The sequence below is a fragment of the Capsicum annuum genome, chromosome 5 (assembly GCF_002878395.1).
Source record: "Capsicum annuum cultivar UCD-10X-F1 chromosome 5, UCD10Xv1.1, whole genome shotgun sequence".
NCBI classification, from domain to species: domain Eukaryota; kingdom Viridiplantae; phylum Streptophyta; class Magnoliopsida; order Solanales; family Solanaceae; genus Capsicum; species Capsicum annuum.
Genome location: NC_061115.1, coordinates 1,886,589 through 1,909,813, shown reverse-complemented (window position 1 = coordinate 1,909,813; position 23,225 = coordinate 1,886,589). Strand labels below are relative to the sequence as shown.

The window sequence follows — 23,225 nt, the reverse complement described above, 5'->3', positions numbered from 1 at the left end:
AAAGTGTTTATGTAATTTTGCTTTCATAATAATATATAAATAAATTGGGTATGTAACTATATGCTTTGATATATTTTAAAAAAATATATAAATATCAAATATTGTACCAAATGTCAAATTATTTCAATATGCATAGCACATTCATTATCAAATACTACAATATCGAAATCATTGTATCAAAATGTTGATTTCTATTGATATCTACTATAGTATGTCCGCCCCTGTACATAAATAGACACCTTAATTTAACCTAAATTAATAATTAAATATTTTAAAACTTTTAAATTTGTTATTTTAAATATTTATACGGTTATAAAATCCTGTCATTAGCACAAATGAGAAATTCAAGTCAAATTCTTTAAAATTTTAAAATCTAATTATTTACCTGAAAATCGTACAATTGAATTTGTGTATGAGGTAAAGATTATGCGTGTTAAATCTAACTCTATTTAAGATTTGTTTACCACCAAATTGACTATCTATGTATCAAAAGATAAAGCATAAACATGAATAAATTACAACAACAACAAACTCAATAAATTCCCACCAATATACTTATATTTATTTTAGAACAAAATAATAAGAAAATAATATTATTTTTTAAAATGTATGGTGGCATTAGGTACTATTTTTATATATAATAATTCTAATGTATAAACATCACATCAAACAATTATATTTTGCTAATTTATTGGTTTGCTTATGAAGGAAAAAGTAATATTCTTTTCGTCTCAGAAAAGATGTGTATCAAAATTATCTTTATTTAAAAAAATATAATAATATTATTTTTAATTAAGTAAAATCTTATAAGTGAGACCAATAAAGGTAAAAGAGTAACCATACTTTTAAAAGTTATTAAATAAGGAAATATGACATTCTTTTTTTAACGGATTAAAAGCGAAAGTATACCTCATAAAATGAGATTGAGGAAGTATTTTTCTTTTCTATCCAGTATTCGTCATCTGTTTTGAGGTACCGACTAATTTAATTTTGCATCTAAAATCTCCTTTGGGAGTATGCACTCCTTATAAAACTCCCGATAAAGACGACTTCATACTCACCACTCAAATTCGAGACATCTAGAATAGAGTGGTACTTACCACTAAACGCTCGGTAGCACCGAGAAAAGGAACTAGACCACAAGGATCTATCGTAGATTATCTTACTTTAAATTTCGGTTCGTAAATAGGCTATTAACACGACTTCTGATTGCATCATAATAACTTTACTATTTACGTCAATACTCACTTTCCACATTACAGGCATTGAGTACAATAACAAAAACAACAACATGTTCAGTGTATTCTCACATAGTGGGGTCTGGGGAGGATAATGTTACGATGTCCATACCACTACCTCAGATAAAGTAGACAGACTATTTCCGATAGACTCCTGGTTGAGGACAGAACATTATAGCATTGAGTGGTTCAAGAAAAGTAAATGTAGTCTTTATAATAGGCACATAACCAATGCAATTGTGACAAATATTCAATTCATTTCACATACAAGAAAACATATAGAAAACATGGAAAATGATCCAAATTTCAATAATCTTTTTTACAATCTTCATCTTCATACACCTATGGAGTTTGTTTAACAAGAAAAAAAAATCTCCCACTTGGTCCAACAAAATTGCCTTTTATTGTCATTTTGAACCATTTGATGACTCCAACACCACACAAAAAACTAAGGGACTTAGCCTTAAAATATGGTCCCCTAACGCACCTTAACTAGTCGTAGCCCCGAGAATCTTGGGCTACAGTTATACCGATATAGCATTTGCATCTTACGGTACATACGGGAGACAACTGCGTAAAATTTGCATCCTGGAGTTGAGACAGCTCCAGCAGAGTCAACTCGTCCGCGCCAGCAGCAAGGCGAGAGGAGTTGACTCTATTCCTCAGGTCCATCGCGGCTTTATGTAGCCGCGATGACAAGCCGGTCATCTTGGCTGAGATGTTGTTTGGTTTAAACCATGACATAATTACAAGAATCACATTTGGTAGGAAAAGTTTTCCATGAAATGGATGTCATATTGAAAGAAACAAGATAAACAAGCCACAACATGAAGATTTACTTGATGTTTTGCTTAGGATTATGGAAAATGGAGAACTTGAAGTGCCTTTGACCATTGACAACATCAAGGCTATCCTCTTGGTAAGTTTAACATATCACTCCGTCACTCTGTTTCAATTTATGTGACATCATTTCTTTTTTAGTCTCTGGAGTAACCAGTAAAGTTGCTACCATGTGACTAAGAGGTCACGGGTTCAAGTCTTGAAAACAGTCTTTAGCAGAAATGCAAGGTAAGATTGCGTACAATATGCCTTTATGGTGGGGCCCTTTCCCTCTTCCTGCGCATAACGGAAGCTTTAGTACACCGAGCTGTCCTTTTTTTAAGTCTTTTTCTAGAAGCATGACCCTGTTTGGGCATCGGAAATGTTTGCCTTTAACGAGAAGATGTTATAGTCATGCGATGTTATGACAGGTTTAAGATTACATATTTGAAAACACTTCCTATCTTTCTTAAGTTCCATATTTGTCCGTTTCAAAGAAAATGAACCTTCGCAAATTGGAAAGCACTAAACTTAAACATGATCAGTTTTACCCTTGATAACAATATCTTAAAGCCACACAAATGTCATGTCAGTAGTCTTTTTGTCTTTCTTAAATTTCGTGTCCAGTCAAACTATGTTACAACATGTTTAAGATCAAACGTTTTACAGGTCTGCTTATCTTTGGTAAACTTCTTATCCATCTGTTTCACAAAAAAGACCCTTTGCAAATAGGAAAAACATTATACATCTCGATTGTACCCTTTAACGACAAGTTGTTGTAACCACGCAAATGTTATGACATGTTTAAGACCCCACACCTTTCATAACTCTTTCTTTCTTTAACTGCGTGTCTGGTCAATCTACGTCACACAAATTGAAACTGACATGTTTAAGACCCTAGACCTTTCATAACTCTCTTTTCTTTAACTGCGTGTCTGGTCAAACTACGTCACATAAATTGAAACTGACACTTTTAAGACCCTAGACCTTTCATAACTCTTTTAAACAAAAGGAAATGGTTGTAGCTGGAAGTGAAAATGCTTCAAATTCAGTAGAATGGGCAATGACAGAGATGATCAAGAATTCAAAAATACTAATGAAAGCACAACAAGAAGTTAGACATGTAGTAAAAGGGAAACCAATAGTAGAAGATAGTGACCTACACAAATTTGCTGCGACATACTCCAACTTCGCGGGGTTCCTATTACTCCATGAACTAAATTTTAGCGTATTTTTGTCATCCGTTTTAGCTGACATGACATGTTTTGTCAACCTTTTTAGCCGGCAAGCATGACACCTTTGACGTGGGCCCCATTTTATGCAATAAAAATGCTACGCCAACACATAAGGGTGATAAAAATACGTTAAAACTGAGTTCAGGAATTGGGTAATAGGACCCATATAAAGTTGGAGTGTGTCGTAACAATTGAATTTCATTTGGGATGTTGAATTTGGAACTTTCATTAGCATCTTTGTTGTATCATTTTGATTGGAAATTACCACAAGGAATGAAAATTGAAGATGTTGATATGAGTGAAACAAGATGTAGTTTGCATCTTGTTCCTACTCTATGTTTCCCTATACCACCTTAATTTCTAGGTTGCTCGAACTCTTCAAAACTGATGTCAACTGACTAATGTCGAGTCGTTCTACAGAAGTAATGTATTAATTTTTGAAGAATTTGACATAAATATAAAACATCAAAGTGAAGAGTTTGCACGACTTAGCTTAAATATACTTATTTCTCTCATCTTTGCCTTCATATACTTTGGTTGGATGTAAGAAATTGTTAAGACTTTTTTTTCCGTAACCATCTGGTATTCGAAATTCACTAATCCCACGAGTACAAATTTCTGACACATAGGGTCCATAAAGAGATACTTTCTCTTTAATTCGAGTCTCTCCGTTCTCTTAATCGAGAACGAGACTCTAATAAAGGCAGAGAAATCTCACCCATTCTATATAAAGTTTAAATTATATGCATCGATAATATAAAAACTATTTTTTACATAATTAATTCACTTAAAAGGATAGTGGTATACATGTCTAGTCTAGAATATTGTATTCTTGTTGTCCTGCTGAGATATCTACTAGGTTTAATAATTTCCCTTATTTAATCACAACCTAATCTTTATAAAAGAAATATATTTTATTTTTACCTTGAATTATACGCGAAAAGAATGAGACACACGAAACTTTAAGAGGGTCCTATTACTCTTCTGGACTAATTAAAATTGTATTTTTGACAACCTTAGTGCTTATGTGGCACAACTCACTGAAAGATCCATATAGGCACTCGTGTGTACGACGTGTACAAGATCTAACCTGGAGATGAAGCTCGATAAATAAGGAAGTAAAAATTATGGTAGGAAAAGGTTAAATAATAATTGATATAAAAAGGGAAAGAAATCCTGAGTATTATGTGATAATTCTCAAAATAATTACAACAACAAAAAACTCAGTGTATTCCCGCAAAGTGGGGTCCGAGGAGGGTAAAATGTACGCAGTTCATACCGCTACCTCCGAAGAAGTAGAGAGGTTGTTTCCGATCTCAAGATAAAGAAAATTCTCAAAACAATTATCCTATAAAATATTAATTTTAGTGTTTAGTTTAAATTTAACCTCAAAAAAAAAAACAAATGTATTTGAGATCAATTGAAACCATTGATTATATAATGCAGATGTAATTTAAATATGCCATTTTTTATGATTACAAAAGAAGAATGTGGGTTTCACATGTCAGACTGAAATTTTAAAATAATAAACTAAACAAACAAATAAAGAATACAATTAAAAGTACAAGTAGGATTAAATTTAAAATGCAAAAAGTGATTACTAGACATGTCCAATTCCTTTGATATGCACAATTTGAGAAAAAAAAAAAAAAAAGAAGGAAAAAACTATAGTATAAACTAAATTTTATGAAAGTTAATTTGACTTCTTTTAAATTAAATTGAACTAAATTAATTAATATTTTAAATTTAGATATTCGAAAATTATACAAAAAATATTGCGATCCTTCTTAATTATATTAATATGAAAAAATACGTTTTAAAATATTAGTTAAAGTTCATGCAGTTTGACTCTCGAAAAGCATAACATGACGAGTAAAAATAAACGGATGAATTATTTTTTAACTTGACCTCATCTAAGTTAATATGTAACACATGCTACCCATATGACAAATCTCACGCGATTTTGACAGATATGACGAGTGTCACCTCACGCGAATTGATAGTTAGGACGCGTGCATCTCGCTCGATTCGATAAGTAGAAAGCGTACATGTTACGCCCAATTTGACAGGTAGGATGAGCTACGCGATTTGATAAATAAGACTCGTGCATGTGGTGCGATTTGATAAGTAGAAAGCGTACATGTTACGCCTGATTTGACAGGTAGGATGCGTTCATCTTACGCGATTAGTATAACTCACACATTTCAAAATTTAAATAAATTTAATAAACTAAAAAAATAAAAATAAAAAGACACATATTGAGCTAAGCACCTTCTTCCTCCCTCCCAAAAAAATATTTGAATTCAGACAACTCCAAACTCATCAAAAATGGCTTCATCCAAGCCACCTTATCGCTACGCCAATGCCATTTCTTCGAAAGATCCACTCCATTACTCCTCAAGATCCAACCCCTCTTCCCCGGCCGATGGTTGTGGCACTTCACGCGCTCTCACGCGCACTCACAAGCCCCCCACGACACGACAAAAGTTGGGGTCATTGGTCAAGAAATTGGTGGAGCATAAGTCTAAGGCTAAGGGTGAAGTGAAGGTGGTTGTTCCTGCCGATTACGCGGCGAAGAAGGAGGGATTGAGTGAAGTTGAAGGGAATGCTAGGAGTTTAGGTAGAGTATTGAGAAGTGAAAGGGAATTGTTGACAATGAATAAGGAACAAGAGAAGCAGATCAATGAGCTTAAACAGATGCTTGAACAGAAAAACATAGAGGTACATTCTTGAATTGTATAATTTGCTTATTGCTAGAGTTATTTTCTTGAATTGTGTTCGGGGGTCTATCGGAAACATCCTCTCTATCTCACCTTTGAGGTAGCAGTATGGAATGCGTACACTTACCCTCCCCAGACCCCACTTGGTGGGAATATACTGGGTATGTTGTTGTTGTTGTTGTATTTTCTTGAATTGTGGAATTTTCTTAGGACTCGAGTTCGTATTAGAATCCATTTTAGTCTTGATTTGCCCCCCAGAAACTTGATTTAGTACTTAAGCAATGACGGGGCCAGGAATTTTAACGAGGCATTCAAAAGTTTCTGCCCCACAAAGGGCGAATTGAGGTCTGCGTACATCCTATCCTTTCCCTACACCACTTGTGGGATTATGCTGGGTACGTTGTTGTTGTTGTTGTTGTTGGCGTTCAAAAGTTTCAAACTTAGGACTCAAAGTAAGTCGAGGGGGTTCAAAAGTTTATACATAAACAAAAAATTTGATTTTTGGACTATGACTTTCCAACAATTAAACCCCTTTATTGGTTTTTGGCTGTGCTAATATGCTCAAGAATAATTCTAAGTTTATTTAAATGATTACGTTTAGTAATAGTTGAAGGGGAGCCTTGGAGTAACTAGTAAAGTTGTTGTCGTGTGACCAGAAGGTCATGGGTTCAAGCTTGCTTAATGATAGAGTAAGTCGAGGGGGTTCAAAAGTTTATGTAATCAGTTGATTTTGAATAAGTAGTTAAAAGGGAATAGAAAAACTTTTTGTTGAGTATGAATAGGAGAAAGAGAAACAAATTGATGAGCTCAAATGGATGCTTGAAGAGAAAAACGTAGAGGTATTTTCTTGAATTGTGTAGTTTGCTTATTACTCGAGTTCATATTAGAATCCATTTTAGTCTTGATTTGCCCCCTAGAAAAATGATTTAGTACTTAAGCAGTGACGGAGCCAGGAATTTTAACGAGGCCATTCAAAAGTTTCCAACTTGGTACCTGGTGTAAGTCGCGGAATCTGTAATTTTTCCTCTAAGATAGGTGGGGGTCTATCGGAAACAATCTGTGTATATCTATTGAGATATTGGTAAGGTTTGCGTACACTTTATCCCCAGACTACACTTGTGGGATTACGCTGGGTATGTTGTTGTTTTTGAGGTGTTCTTGAATTGTGTAATTTGCTTAAGCTAGGGTTCGTCCTTGAATTCATTTTCGTCTTGATTTACCCCTAAAAAATTGGTTTAATTCTTAAGCAGTGGTGGAGCCAGGAATTTTAACGAGGCCATTCAAAAGGTTCAGACAAAATGTAAGTCGAGGGGGTTCAAAAGTTTATATAATCAGTTGAATTTTACTAAGTAGTTACTTTAGGTTTGGTGTTAAGAAGTGAGAGGGAGTTGTCGAGCATGAATAAGGAGCAAGTGAATCAAATTAATGAGCTTAAATTGATGCTTGAAGAGAAAAACATAGCGGTATTTTCTTGAATTGTGTAATTTGCATCCATTTTTGTGTTAGTTTTTCGCCTAGGAGAGGTGGCGGAGCTAGTAATTTATCGAGTTCATTCAAAAGTTTCAAACTTGCAACCTAAAGTCAGCGCCCGTTTGAATTGGCTGGAAAAAAGTGGCTTTTAAAAAGTACTTTTAAAGTGTTTTTGAAACAGTTGAAACTTATTTTAAAAATATAGAAGTGTGCTCTTGAATTGTATAAAAAGGACAGCCCGGTGTACTAAAGCTCCCGCTATGCGCAGGGTGCGGGGAAGGGCCCCACCACAAGGGTGTATTGTACGCAGCCTTACCTTGCATTTCTGCCGGAGGCTGTTTCCAAGGCTTAACCTGTGACCACCTTGTCACATAGCAACAACTTTGCCAGTTACTCCAAAGCTCCCCTTGTATAGAGAGTGTTCTTGTACAATTCAAGAACATCCTCTATCGGAAGAGAGATGGGGGTCTATCGGAAATAACCTTTCTATATGTACGAGGTAGGGGTAACGTTTGTGTACACTCAATCCTTCCGAGACTCCACTTGTGGGATTACACTGGTATGTAGATTATGCGATGCTATTATAACTCATTCGCTGATTTACTTACGAATGGTAACAGGCTGAGAAGTTAAAGGATGTGTGTTTGAAGCAGAGGGAAGAGATAAAGTCGTTGAAGAATGCCGTATTGTTCCCAGATGATATGAGTTTTCAACTTCATGAACTTTTGGAGACGCAACGCGCTGAACTCAAACAGGCAAACCAGCTTATACCAAGTCTCCAAGATCAGGTCACTTCTCTTACAGAACAAATACAGTGCCTCACCTACGATATGGCCATGGTAACGTTGAGAGATTTATCGCCTATGTCCGCTTAATATATCTGCTATCTCTTGTTCCTCGATTATCACACTATCTTATTGTAGTTACTGCTCTTTCTTTTCCAGAATGCTTTGTCATGATTTGTTCACTTCTGTAATCTGTTATTTCGTTTTTCTTGAGCCTAGGGGTCTATCGGAAACAACCTGTCTACCTCCTAATGTAGGTACAAGGTCTGCGTACGCTATATCCTCCCCAGACCCCGCTTGTCGCATTACACTGGGTATACTGTTGTTAGTTAATACGCGACCATAAGTGCTTAGGAGAAGCCGTTTTCTTGAACTTGTGCCAGGGGGTTTTGTCGGTTTGTTGCTGATAAGACTCCATTTTCTTTACAACAACAACACAAAAAAAAACCAATGCGATCCCACAAGTGGGGTCTGGGGAGGGTAGAATGTACGCAGACCTTACCCCTACCTCGTAGAGATAGAGAAGCTGTTTCCGATAGCAAATATCTCCAGTCTATTATAAGATCAGCATTAGTATATGAAAAATGACCGATTTATATTCTTCATACAGGTTAAAGCAGATAAATACTCTCATCGAGGGTGTTATGATTCTCTTGATAGCTCGCGAAAGTCACCAGAATACAATCAAGAAGCAGCGAATTCTCTGGTTAGTATGTTTCAATGATATGCTGAAACAAAGATAGCGGTAAACAGACAATCAATGATATCTTGCGTAAAAATTGGATACATGTTGCAGTTTTTCTGCTCTAAGTTCCTCGTCTTCCTCTAGGTATTCAGTTCCGAGAACACAATTCCCCCCGGAAGTCCAGATGACATGCTTCTCATGGACTTAAATCCGTGCTTAACGCCTTATTCTGCCAAGACAAAGTCCAAGGTGAGTGTTAATGATGTTTCTCGTCTAAAAACTTAAACTGTTAGAGCGATCACACTTTTATTTTGTATACTTAGTTATGTTTCCAGCATACCCCTCATTCGATGAGTCAAGCACGTGGAAATTCCTTTTGATATTAGATGACTTTGAAACTCAAATTTACAAGTTAGCGATTCACTCTTCGCTATGTACATTGCATACATGTAAACCATCAAGGTTATCGAAAGTATCTTAATGCCTAATGTGATTTCGTTTAGGAGTTCGAGTTCAATTCTCCAGATGGCATACAAGTGTACCATGAGACTAGTTACAGCTACAATTCTTTTGCAAGCAAAGCGTCGAAAAGTTCAGACTGCTGTTGTCAATGTTCAAAAGCAGCCGACAACTCAACTGGCGCTGCTCGTGGATCTGATGAAAGCAAATCGATCCACAACATGTTCTAAGGTTATTCTTGATCCTCAGCAAACATCTTTATAGCTTATGGGACAACATAAGTGGTGAAAGCGTAGTAAAAGCGCCGCGCCAGCGCCCTCCTCCCTGCTCTAAAGTTCAAATACAATGTAAAAAGCACTGTGAAAAGTATTAGTTAGTAACTATTCGCTTTGATATGCTTTTCCTTGAGCCGAGGGTCTATCGAAAACAACCTCTTCACCTTCCAAGATAGGGATAAGGTCACCAGACTCCTTTTGTGGATTACATTGGATATGTTGTTGTCGTTGTTGTTATTGGTCGGTGAATACTATTCATATAGCCAACTCCAACTTATTTACGACTGAGGTGCAGAGTTAAAGGGTTTAGATCATTGCCTCTTACTCCCTCTGTTTCATTTCATGTGTCTTAATATGTCTCGTCATGAAGTTTAAGAATGTAGAGAAGAATTCCGAATCTCGTGGTCCTAAGCTAATTGTGTATAACACACCAAAAATATCGCTCGAATTTAGTGGTCGTATACATGTCATGTCAGTTTTATATAAGGGACTGTGCCATTAAAGGTAAAATAAAAACAGCGAAATCCAAAAGTTATTGAATAGAAAGACGATATTTTTATTAAAAATATATTAAAAAAAAAAGTAAGACACGTAAATTGAAACAGAAGTCGAAAAGTTGGAATTTGGTTTTATTTATGTATTCCATATATTCCATCTACCTTGGTAGCAATCCACCATTAAGTGCCATCCTCACAACCTGGAAAATAACTGTCAAAATAACCAAAAGTTAAAAAAAAAAAAAAAAAATTGTTTATAATATATGTTTTTTTTTAATTGTATTATCCTAAATTTTGCAATAAAAGAAGTTTTCGCGGGTGAATATTTACTCTTTCAATCCCTATTTCATTTGTAGGGTTAACTTGTGATTTCTCAGATCTCAGAATACATGAATTAATCTCTTAGCATACATGAATTAATCTCTGGTCCGTTTTGCCAATCCGACCAGTGAATCATTAAGATTCATTGTTCACAAGTTCCGTAGTTCCCATCGCATCTTACTTAATGGTTAGGTCCAAATTCTACAATGAAGCTCAGAACGAAATTGGTTCTTGAGTCAATCTTCTCGGTCTTATATACAAATAATATACACTATTGATATAAGAAGACGTGACAACTAACAGGAAATAGTGTCGATGTAGCCTGTACGACATAGTTCAGACTACTAAGATTGTCGGTGGACTCTTTCATTAGGTAAGGAAAGAAGGGCGTAAGCACGACAAAATGAGTAGGAATATCCAAATTAATTATGATATACCTAGCGTAATCCCAAAGTTGGGGTTCGGGAAGGGTATATGCAGACCTTATCCTATCTCGTTAAGGTAACAACAATGAAATAATGCAATAATTGAAGCACAAGAAACGCCGAAGGTAACATAAAATTAAAGACAAGAAACTATGAGAATAATGTTAATACTACGGTAAGAAAGTGAAAACGGATACAGTGCTCCAAACTACGACCAAGCCTATCTCGTTGAAAATCGATACATCACATACCTCCCTAGTCTCTACTAACCATCTGTCTTAATTCGTGACCTTCATACCCTCCGATAAACAATATGATTACACTCAATTAAGAATGTCCTAATTCGTGACCTTCATACCCTTCGATAATCAAGAAACTGTGAGAATAATGCTAGTACTACGGTAAGAAAGTGAAAACGGATACAGTGCTCCAAACTACGACCAAACCTATCGCGTTGAAAACCGATTCATCACATACCTCCCTAGTCCCTATTGACCTTCTGTCCTAATTCTTGTCCTCCATATCCTCCGATAAACAATATAATTAAACTTAATTAAGAAGGTCTTAGTTCGTGACCTCTATACCCTCCGATAATCAAGAAACTATGAGAATAATGCTAATACTACGATAAGAAAGTGAAAACTAATACAGTGTTCCAAACTACGACCAAGCCTATCTCGTTGAAAAACGATACGTTGCATACCTCCCTAGTCCCTATTGACCTTCTGTCCTAATTCGTGCCCTTCATACCCTCCGATTAACAATATGATTAAACTCAATTAATAAGAAAAATAAAGACTACATAATAGAAATAAAATTGTTATAGGGATTAAGAAATTATCTTACAAGATCCAATGAATAAAACAGCAAAAAGGACAAGAAAAATATGAATTGGATCAATTCCTTTGTTGCCTTTTTGGTTTTGCAATATTCCCCTTTTTGTAATATTTTTTTCAAACTTGGACACTTTCCTCTCTGCAACTCTTTTTGATGTTGTCTACAAAAATTCCCCCAAAAAAAAAAAAATCACTTTCAATCATCATAAAAATAAAAGTAATTTATTAACTCATAAACTTTAAATTCTGAAACCATTTCTTCTGGCTAAAGGCAAAGCCACATTCGCTCGAGGATATTCAGTTTAAATACGATTTATCATAAAATTATATTGTGTATATACGTCAAATATTACAGATGCCTTAAATGATAAATAAATATAACTATACAATGTAAATATGTAAAAACAAATATTTTCAAATGTATATGTGTGTATATACATACATATATAAACTTTATTTGTTTCCTTTATAATGGCAAAAGATAGATTTAAAAGTTGTTTGACGTCATAAATTCAAAGTTTTTGAAATCTCTTTGACATGACTCCTAAATATTCTTAAAAAAAAAAAAAATTAGATTCGCGGTGACATTGAAAATGAAATAAAAAGTACTACAATTACACATATTATAAGAGAATTAAAAATTGAAATTCATGAAATAACACATAAAAAAGAATTAAGATACAATGTTCTTACCATTGATGGTTGTTCCTTGTGTTGCTTTGGTTGTACTTAGCACTATATATATGAACTTTATACTATCTTGTAATGTGGTAATTATGAAGAAGAAAGAAAATGCCTTTGATGTTGTAGTATTATATTATATTATATACTATTCTTTACTAAATGTGATAGTAAATTAAAGTAGTTTCAACATGAAATGTTGGAAAAGTAAAAATAAAATAAAATCAAGACTTGTCAACAAAAAAGTGGTATCCTCTTTTCTTTTGCTTCTACATATTTAGAAATAAGCAATTTTATAATAATAATAATAATAATAATATTTCAATTTTATAATAATAATAATAATAATAATATATAAAAAAAAAAACATGTAAATAGTTACTGAGGATTCATAAAATCAATCTTAATTTATTTTTAAGAAAATTTTGCCTTTAATTTTTAAAACTTTGTTAGGGGGTCCACGAAAAAAGTAAATATTTTCCTAACAATAGAAATAATATAGGACCAAGAGTATAACGAAGAGTAAAAATTACCCAATTTTAAATAGTATAGGGACCAATTTAGCCTCTTTATCACAATACTTATTTTATATTTAGAATTTAATGAGAGGTTTTAAACACAAAATTAGTTATTTGGTCATACTAATAATGACCTAAGAATGATGAATTTTCATAGTTTCTAATTCCCATCACCATCACAAATAATTTAACATTTGACTAAATTAAAGACTGGTTTATTGACTTTTTCTTTTCTATTTTTCGGACATAAATTAATATTCGAAAAAGCTAATTCAAAAAATATTTTAAGGACATTCTTACTGTCTTTGTCTATTTTTAATCTTTTTGGTTAAATTTAATTAACCAGGTTTGATTGATCGAAAAATTATATTACATATATAGTATAGGGAGAGGTGATTAAACTAAACATAATTTTATTGCAGTTTATCGAGGACATAATCGTAAATAGAAAGGTTTGAAGGACACAAATTAGGGTAGAAGAAATTAGTAGCTAGGTAGAAGTGCATTATCTCGCCGTCCTTACAAGTAGTCGTAGAACTACTTTTGTAATTTTTTGTTCTTCAATTTCTGTTACTATCCGGAGTAGGATCTAAGTTTCGAGTGCCAAGGTTTGATTCCTACTAGATTCCTGTTTCGACCGAGACATATGGGTGTCGTGGCAACCCACAGTTGTACATAGATCCGCCCCTGTTGCTATCTATCGTTTCTCATACTTCGAGTGGCGTATTTTATTATTTGGAATTTTTTATACAACTTATATATTATCGTTTGTACTTCTATTATATCTTTTTCAGATTATTTTTATCTTGAGTCAGAGGTTATCTCACCTTTGAGATAGACGTACAGTTTACGTACACTCTGTCCTCCCTAAATCTTAGTTTGTTTTATTATATTAAATATATTATTGTTGCTATTATCTTGTATATTAATAATTTGTATTTTTAGTATATCTCCTTTGTCATTATATTAAATGACTTCAAAGTCAAAACTTTACCAATATATTCTATAGAGTAAGGGCCCTCATTTAAAGTCAAAATTTCCAACTATTATATTCAATGACTTTGTAATTATTTGACAAGAAGAATTTTGGATTTTGTAAGTCATCAAAATGTTTTATTATTAGGATAGTGTTAATTGATCATAATTATTTGATCATAATTGTGAAAAGATTTTAATAGCCTTTTCTTTTAAAAATAATAATAAATCTTTTGTTATTTCCAAAATTGAAAGAGTCAAGTGCAACATTAATTCTTTAACAACTAAGAACATTAAGGGTTTATTACTCTCTTGTGCATTCTCCGATTGGGATGCAATAATGAAATTTCTATTCTTTTTTCTTTTTAAAAAATTAAGTTTTCTAATTTGATTGCTATATCAATTAATTATTAATTATTTTTCTTAAATAATTTCATTGTCACTTTTTTGAGACAAAATTTCATTGTCACTTATTATTGTGAATGCGGAGTTAAAGCTACCATATTAGAATAATTATTACTATAACTTTAAATATTTTTAATTTTCTATTTAAGTTATTAATGTATATTGTATGATATTTTATCTTCACAATTAAAAACATTTAAAATTTTGATATATTTTAATTTATTCAGATCTACTTGGAAGTGAAAAAATGGTCCAATATATACTAAAAAAAGATCAATTAGGTAGAATTTTCATGAATATTAATTAGTTACATCACTAATTATTAAAAACATAAAAATAAATTAAATATTTTAATTAACTAAACCAATGCAAACAAGAGAATTGACATCTAACACTATTATCATTTTTGTGTTGAATTGAATTTCATTTGTTGATATTAATATTGTTTTATTTTTGATTTCTGCTTTATTTGAATTACTAACATCTGTAGACTGTATAAATTTATTTTAAATTCAAGCCTAAAATAATATGTAAAAATGAAATTTAAAAAGTATGTATAATTACATTAAAATAGATATTTTATGTACAAATATTTGCAAAAAAAAATGAATAAATATAATGTCGGGTTGATTTCGAGTTTGACCTTTTGTAGTTAAAACTAAATCAAATTAATTTTGGTTAGAGTTTCTTTTCAGTAGAAAACTAGGTCATATCAATTACTTAATTAGTGATCATATTTAAACATATTAATGAGTAAAATTACTTAATTAAAGGCCATATTAATAACAAATATAAAAAATAATTGTAAGTTATCAAATCGGTGTAAATTTGGAGTGTAAGATTACATTATTATAGTGCGATTCTTTTTGGTTGTTGTTAGCTAGAGTAGACTCATCTGAATTATATGGGGTTTGACGTGTGACAGTGTCTATCATATCTAAAGTGTTTTGAATTTTGACTTTAACGTTTGAAATATTTTTGAATTACATTTAAAAATTTATTTAAATTTATTTAAATATAATAATTAATAAAATTATTTATTTAGAGTAAAAAATCGTTTCAAATATATAAGTAATGATTCTTAAGTAATCAATTTGACTTACATAGATTTGTAAGACTACAACATTAATGTTGTCTGTTTATCATCCTTTATAAGTGAAATAAATAAATTACAAATATCTATTTAAGTGGCACAATACTTAAATGACAATAATAATTAATTAAGGGTAATATAGTAAAATTATAATTGAAGAAACGAAGCAGACATTTCTTAAATGACTTACAACAACTAATTAAAAGTGATATAACAAAATTACTATAAAAATTATTTATGAAAAAAATTTAAGTAGGAATATAAGACCTCAAGTTAATTTAAATCATTAAGAGTTAATTTATCATTTTAAATCTATTTTACTTTTATGTTAAATATTATTAACATTTTCATACTTAGATGACTTATAATAATTAATTAGGAGTGATATTTAGCAAAATGAAGGTTGAAGCAGCTAAAGCAGACATGTCATAAATGTTTATTTTTTTAATTAAATATTATTAATTTTTTAATACATAAATAACTTATAATAATTAATTAGGGGCAACATAGTAAAATCACGGTTGAAGCAGCTGACAAGTATGTCGAAATTGCAAAAAATTTAAGTGGGTCTAATATAAGACGTCGAGTTAATTTAAAATATCAAGGGTTAATTTATTATTTTATGTCTAATTTATCTTTTTTTAATTAAATATTGTTAACTTTTTAATATTTAGACTTATAATAATTAATTAAGGGTGATACTTAGTAAAATGATGGTTGAAGCAGACATATCATAAATATTTATTTTTAAATTAAATATTATTAATTTTTTAATACATAAATATTCATAATAACTAATTAGGGGTGATATAGTAAAATCATTTATTAAAGCAATTGACAAGCATGTCGAAACCGTTGCATCTATAATATAGAAATTTGACGTAATTTATTTGTAAAATTTCAATTTATATAGATACTAGACATCAACAAGCCAGTGCTATTTCTTGTCTTAATTTATGTGATATAGATATAATTTAGATAATCAATCATTAAAATAATTTAAATTTTTAATTATTGTGATTTATAATATTTTTCTTCTATTAAAATATAATTTTTATAATATATCGATATTTACCATATTTAAAGTATTTTGAATTGTGACTATCGACATTGAAATATTTTCAAATTATATTTAAATAAAATTTAAATTTATTTGAAATGTAATAATTAATAAAATTGCTTAATTAAAGGAAATATTAATAACAAATATAAAAATTAATAAACTTAAGTTCTATTTATTAATATTTGTTTTTAATATGTCCGTTAATTAAGTAATTTTATTAAATATTTATATTTGTTTTTTATATGTCCTTTAATTTGTTATTTTCTAAATAGTACACAAAAATGTGATCAAATAATTTTTGTGTTCTAAACTTTAAAGATAGAATATTTTGTATGTCACAAATATATTAATTTTTAAAGTTAAATGACGTTTATGTTTGAATTTTATGTGATAGAATCAATGTTAGGTGATATCTTTAATTTTAGTTATACAATTTTTCAATTCTTTTTAATTTTCACCTATAACATGCCTAGTGTAAGTGAAAAAATTATTTTCACGATAAAAGTTAATTTAGCAATAGTAACCTCAGCTTGCAGCTGTAATAAATTATTTTAAATAAAATATTGTAATAAATCAATATTTCTACTCCAGGTTATTAAGAAATGTAAAAACATTTAAATGTGGACATAGCTAATTTTTATTTAGAGTACTAAGAAATTATGACAATGGTTACCTTAATAGCTATAACGAGTGCTTATTTTGGATTGATGTTTACTAGGGCCAACAATTATGAACTCTATGATTTTTATAATGTGTTAATATTTAGGGAAAAGGCTTAAATATGTCATTGAACTATCAGAAATGACTCATTTATGTTATCCGTTAAAAGTTGGGCTCATTCATGCCATCGCCGTTATAAAACCGGCCCATCCATGCCATTACTTTTTAATAGATGGTTTTTAAAAACAGTCTTGCCACGTGGCAGCTTATTAGAGGGTCACGCCATTTTTTATTTTTTATTAATTTATTTTAAAAAAAATATTTTTTTTTGATCCATTAAAAAGAATCCACGCAACTTTTTGATCCATTGAAAATTAGTTTGATCTATGCTTTTAAAATTTGATTAATTTTTCATGAATATATTCTTAAAACATTCTTGTTCGATTTTTTTTTTTGTCATTTTTGACATATTAAGTTGTTTTCATATTTTACCTTTAACATTAATTATTTTTTTCTTCAAACTAATTTCAGATACAATAGTAAACATCATTTAATAAATATATTATAATAAAATAGCTATTTTAATTGACGGGCGAGTAACTAAAAGGGAACGGAGAGAGTATACACTCCATGCTTTTTATCACTTTATTTATTTAATTTTTAAAAAGATTAACGTTAACTAAAACTTTTGTCATTTTTCAGTTGAAACTGAAGGGATATATAAACATCAAATATTATTATTATATTATTAATAGTTAGCTTCTCATTTGCCAACTCTACGTATACTATATATGTGGCATGTTGTCGTCTTCCTGTTTTTACAATGATAAATGATGATGCATAAAGTGTTACATACAAATGTTGAATGCTGATTAGGGGTGGCTCAACCCTTTAGGAGAAAAGACGGTCGCCTAAGATCCCAAAATTTGAGGGGCCTATTTTTGTTTAGTAATAATAAATTACAAATTTTAAGAAATATATTAAATATTATTTATAGAAAAAAGAAAAATTCTATATAAAAAAATAAAACGCAAGGCCTCCGTTTGATTTTTGCCTTAGGCCATAAATTTGCTTGAGCCGCCCCTAATGCTGATGATGTCATTCTATGCTTAATAAAAAAATAAAAAACTAAAAAATTACTTATATTCGACTGACAAAATATTTCATGTATGCTAAGACACACTATATGCTTAATTAGAATAGCGTTTGGCTATAAATTTTAGTAGTAGATTTAAAAAACAAAAAATCTTTAAATATTTGTTTGATTATGAAAAATTAATCAAATTTTAAAATCATAGATCAAATTAATTTTTAATGGATCAAAAAATTGGGTGAATTCTTTTTAATGGATAAAAAAAAATTAAAAAGAAAATTATTTTTTTTTAAAAAATAAAAAATAAAATAAAAATGATGTGGCCCTCTAATAAGTTGCCACGTGGCAAGGCTGTTTTTAAAAATCTGCTGTTAAAAAGTAATGGCATGGATGAGCCAGTTTTGTAACCGGCTGTTAAAAAGTAATGGCATGGATGAGACAGTTTTGTAATGGTGATGACATAAATGAGTCCAACTTTTAACGGATGACATAAATGAGCCATTTCTGATAGTTCAGTGGCATATTTGAGCCTTTTCCCTAATATCTATCATGTCTAAAGAATTTTGAATTTAGACAATCGTTATAGAATTTTTTTAATTATATTTTAAAACAATTTAAATATGTTGTTCGATTTTTATTTATATTAAAGATTAAAAAAATAAGAATTATTTATATGATAAAACGTATAATTAAGTAGATATGGTACATAAATATATAATGTTAAATTAAAAATTTCAGATAATACTACTTTGGTCACACTGATTTTGGATATATGAGAACATAATTAATTAATTTTAAATTATTATTTTTATCCTAGACTATTATTTTCAAGCAATAAGTAGTATGCAATCATATTTATGAAAATTATGTTAATTTGTTCATTCTCATGTATTGAGATAGTTTTCAATGTATTGGGAAAGTGTAGTAAAATAATTAATGAAAGAATTTTAAATTTAAGATGAAAGGGACAACAATGTCCAAAAGAAAATTAATTTATAGTGTGAATAAAATTTATTACTATTATGGTCAAATTATGGCCAAATTTTATGGCCAAAAGATATTTTCCTTATTATTAAATGGTAGAGTAGATATATAATTAACCCCTTATGTTGTCCGAAATTTTTAAAAAGATACCTAAACTTTAGCTTCGACCTATTGCCCCACGATTCTTCTTTATTCCGTTTCAAATATACCATTTTGGACCCCTGCGTGTATACACGCGCCACTGGCGCTCGAAGGGACTCAAAATTGACCTTTTTGACCAATAAAAAGTTGTCACGTGTAAATAATTAATATATAATTTATATTTTTAAAAAAGAAAAAATTAATATTTTTTTTTTTTTTAAATTACTAGGTACCCCCCTCTCCCACCCCCACCCCCCACACCCACCCTTTCTTCTTCAATACCAGTAAAGCTTCATTGAAGCTTTTTTTTTTAAATATCATTAAAACTCCATTAAAACTCAACACAGTGTCTTCTTCAACACAATATCTTGTTCAACACCATTAAAGCTCCTCCATTAAAGCTCCATTAAAGCTTTTTTTTAAAAAATATATATCATTAAAACTCCATTAAAGCTCATTTAACCATCTTTAAAACTCAATTCAATCATTTAACTATTCTTAAAATTCAATTCAATCATAAAACAAATTTTTGAATTGATTTGAACAAAAAAAAAATGAACGGAAAGAAAGATTTTGACGGAGTGGGGGGGGGAGGGGGGGGGGGGGGCTGGGGGGGGGGGGGGGGGGAAGGGGGGGGGGGGTGGGTGATAGATTAAATAAAAAGGAAAGATTTATTAAAAAGTAAAATAAAATATGAAATTAAATATATTTAACACGTGGCCGCACCTAATTGGTGCGTGTGTTCACTCTCTTTGTTGTGACTGAGATTCAGCGAAAAATTGTGTATTTGAAATGAATTAAGTAAGAATCATGGGGTAATAGGTCGAATTCAAAGTTTAAGTGTCTTTTTGAAAATCTCGACCAACATCAAGGGGTAATTATGTATTTACTCTAAATAGTATCACCTAATTATTATGTAAGCTGAGTTATTAGATGTGGTATGTCAGTCAACTCAATCTTCATTTATTTTGGATTTTATTCTGACTAAGTCTGAAGACTGATATTATAATGCGTCAGTTAGTTAAGATTCAGTCCCCCTGAAAGGCAAAAAGAATTTAGAGGTCAGTCGGTTGTTGGGACGAAAAGATAAAAATATTCATAGATTGAGATATTTCATCGATCAACTATCTTATTTTTTATTTGAAATAACTGATAACATTATTTGAAATGTTGAGATGTATTGTGCGCTACCCACACCCAATAACCTCACCGCTCGAACTAAGTGTGGCCCATCACCATGATCCACGAATCAATTTTCGAGATTCACAATATTGTATGCTATCCATATCGTTTCAGTAGTTATGACAATTGGAGCCCATAACTACTTTTTGTGTGTGCATCTCCAAACTCACAGGGGTAAGTAAATCAAGCACTACACACCACTCCATCACATCTCCATACTCATCTCGCCGAACCTGAGCTCTGATACTGATTATTGGGCTCAGTCGGCCCAATCTCCTCAGCTACCAATGTAAAACTTTGATTCGCACACTCAACAAATATCATATAAGTTATATTTAGACATAACTTTAGTTTCTAAGCTACTTATGTCCTAATCAACATAAATTTAATTGTGTCGATTGGGAGTTGGGACATAATTTAATAAGTAATTATTTTTTTTAATAAACTCATTAGTGATGTAATGCATGACTCAAAGCATATGTCACAGAGGTTAAATCTTACTGCAAATAAATTCAATCTCTTCTACTTTGAAAATTTGTAAAAAATTAATTGATAGAATTCTCTTTCATGAAGCATTCAAGTGAAATAATTGATATTTAAATGAAGAAAAACAAATAATTAGATTCATTGAATTTAAATTCATGCATCATTAACCCTCAAAGATTTAAATTATATGAACCACTTGCACTTTTGTGTTTATATTTTGTGCGGGTCTTTCGTTATATTTCTCGTAATAAATTTAATTGTTAATGGATAAAAATTTAAAACTAATCTATTTAAAGAATAAAAATAAAAAATCAACCTGATTAAATGATAAAACGTTTAAAGAATAAAAATAAAACAATCATTTTATGAGATGAGGTTCAGCTTATTTAAAGAACAAAACATGAAATTTTATAACACGTCTATGTTATACTAAGCAAATATATCATATAACTTCAATTTATGAAAAACTATATACTTTATTGAGCACAAGTTCAATACTACAAAAAATTAAAACTAACATATTTATAAAATAAAATTCAACCCTTTCTAGAACAAAATGTGAAATTTATGACACGACTATAATATGCTAAGCAATCACATCACAATTATTAATTATATTTGAACATAACTTCAGTTTAAAAAAACTTATTCCTTATTGCGTATTTAATCGGTAAAAATTAAAAATTAATCTATTTATAAGGTAAAGATAAGTTCATTTAAAGAAGGGAAATAAAACGAAAAAAATTTATTATGCATTTTATTTCATAATATGCTAAGCAATTATATCATAGTTATATTCAACTATAACTTTAATTTTTAGAAAAGCTTATGCCTCATCAAACATAAATTCAATTACAGATAAGCAAAAATTAAAAATTAAAAATTAAAAATTAAAAATTAAATTATTACAACATAAAAATCAGCTCATTTAAATTTAAATAATAGAAATGGAAAAATTTATGACTATGCTTTGGTAAGCAATGACATTATAATTAGACAATCTTTTTAATCTATTTTTGGAATTTTTTTTTACCTACATTCAATGTATATACCAAGTAGATATATGCAATTTATGTCTTTGAATTTAGAGTTTATATTATTTAATTATAATTAATTAATATGTGTTTTAGTTCATTTAATTACTTAACCATGATAAATTTATTTAATCACTAAATTGCATGAGTTTGATGTATACACCAAGCCGATATATACATACCATGTGTTTGAATTTAAAATTTATGTTGCTTAATAATGATTAGTCGGGCTCCAATGTAGGTACCGAACACCAGATGAGAAATAAAAAAAAAAGAGTTAATATGTATTTTAATTCATTTAATCACTTAACTATAGTAAATTTATTCAATCACTTAACCATGGTAAATGACATGAGTTTGATGTACATACGAAACCGATATATGCATGTCATGTGTTTGAATTTAGAGTTTATGTTACTTAATCATGATTAATTAACATTTATTATTTCATTTAATTACTTAAGTATAATAAATTTATTTAATCACTTTAACATGGTAAATTGCATGATTTTGGTGTATACACTAAGTCGATATATACATGTCATGTGTTTGAATTTAAAGTTTATGTTGCTTAATCGTAATCAATTAATATATATTTTACTAATTCATTTAATCACTTAACCATGAAAAATTTATTTAATCACTTAATTATCATAAATTATATGAGTTTGGTGTATTCATCAAGTCGGTATATGTATGTTATATATCTGAATTTATAATTTATGTTATTTAATCATAATTAATTAATATATATTTTAATTTATTTAATTATTTAATTATGATTAATTAGATGTATACACCGATTGCGGTTAAATTTTCTCACATATTTTTGAGTCCTCCCTTGACTATATATAAGCAAGTAATAAATTCCCAAAATCCTATGAACTCCCAAATTCTTTTTTTGCTCAATCAGCACAAGACACAAGGCAAAATTATTGTTCACTCTCTCTCTGCTCTCTGTGTTAAAACAGAAGACAAAAAGGTTATAATCTTTCTCTTTCACCTGAACCTTTTTTTTAAACAAAAAACATCTTTTTTGATTAATCCTATGATGTTTTTGATTAGTTCTATGATGTTTTAGTTACCCTTTGTGTTTTTATTGTTCAAAGGGTGTTATATAGTATGGTTTTCTTGGAAAATTAGTG

General features: G+C 30.3%; 1 protein-coding gene and 1 long non-coding RNA gene across 4 annotated transcripts; one reads left to right on the top strand and one right to left on the bottom strand.

Moving 5' to 3' along the window:
- The first annotated feature begins 1,502 nt into the window (after window positions 1-1,502).
- Window positions 1,503-10,010, top strand: LOC107870114. Of its 3 annotated transcripts, none has more exons than XM_016716533.2 (5): window positions 1,503-2,157; window positions 8,103-8,321; window positions 8,878-8,973; window positions 9,097-9,201; window positions 9,456-10,010. In XM_016716533.2, the coding sequence occupies exons 1-5, from the start codon at window positions 2,098-2,100 to the stop codon at window positions 9,639-9,641; spliced, it is 666 nt and encodes a 221-aa protein (XP_016572019.1). In that variant the 5' UTR covers window positions 1,503-2,097; the 3' UTR covers window positions 9,642-10,010. The 3 variants fall into 3 exon arrangements, with proteins under 3 accessions (XP_016572019.1, XP_016572018.1, XP_016572017.1); XM_016716532.2 differs by lacking the exon at window positions 1,503-2,157 and adding an exon at window positions 4,955-6,013 and having other exon boundaries at window positions 8,103-8,270; XM_016716531.2 differs by lacking the exon at window positions 1,503-2,157 and adding an exon at window positions 5,101-6,013.
- A 100-nt stretch (window positions 10,011-10,110) lies between these two features.
- LOC124898663 lies at window positions 10,111-12,559 on the bottom strand. The gene is made up of 3 exons (XR_007055375.1): window positions 12,459-12,559; window positions 11,776-11,926; window positions 10,111-10,394 (listed from the first exon to the last, which is right to left on the bottom strand). It is a non-coding gene; the product is annotated as an uncharacterized LOC124898663 (long non-coding RNA).
- Between the last annotated feature and the right edge of the window lie 10,666 nt (window positions 12,560-23,225).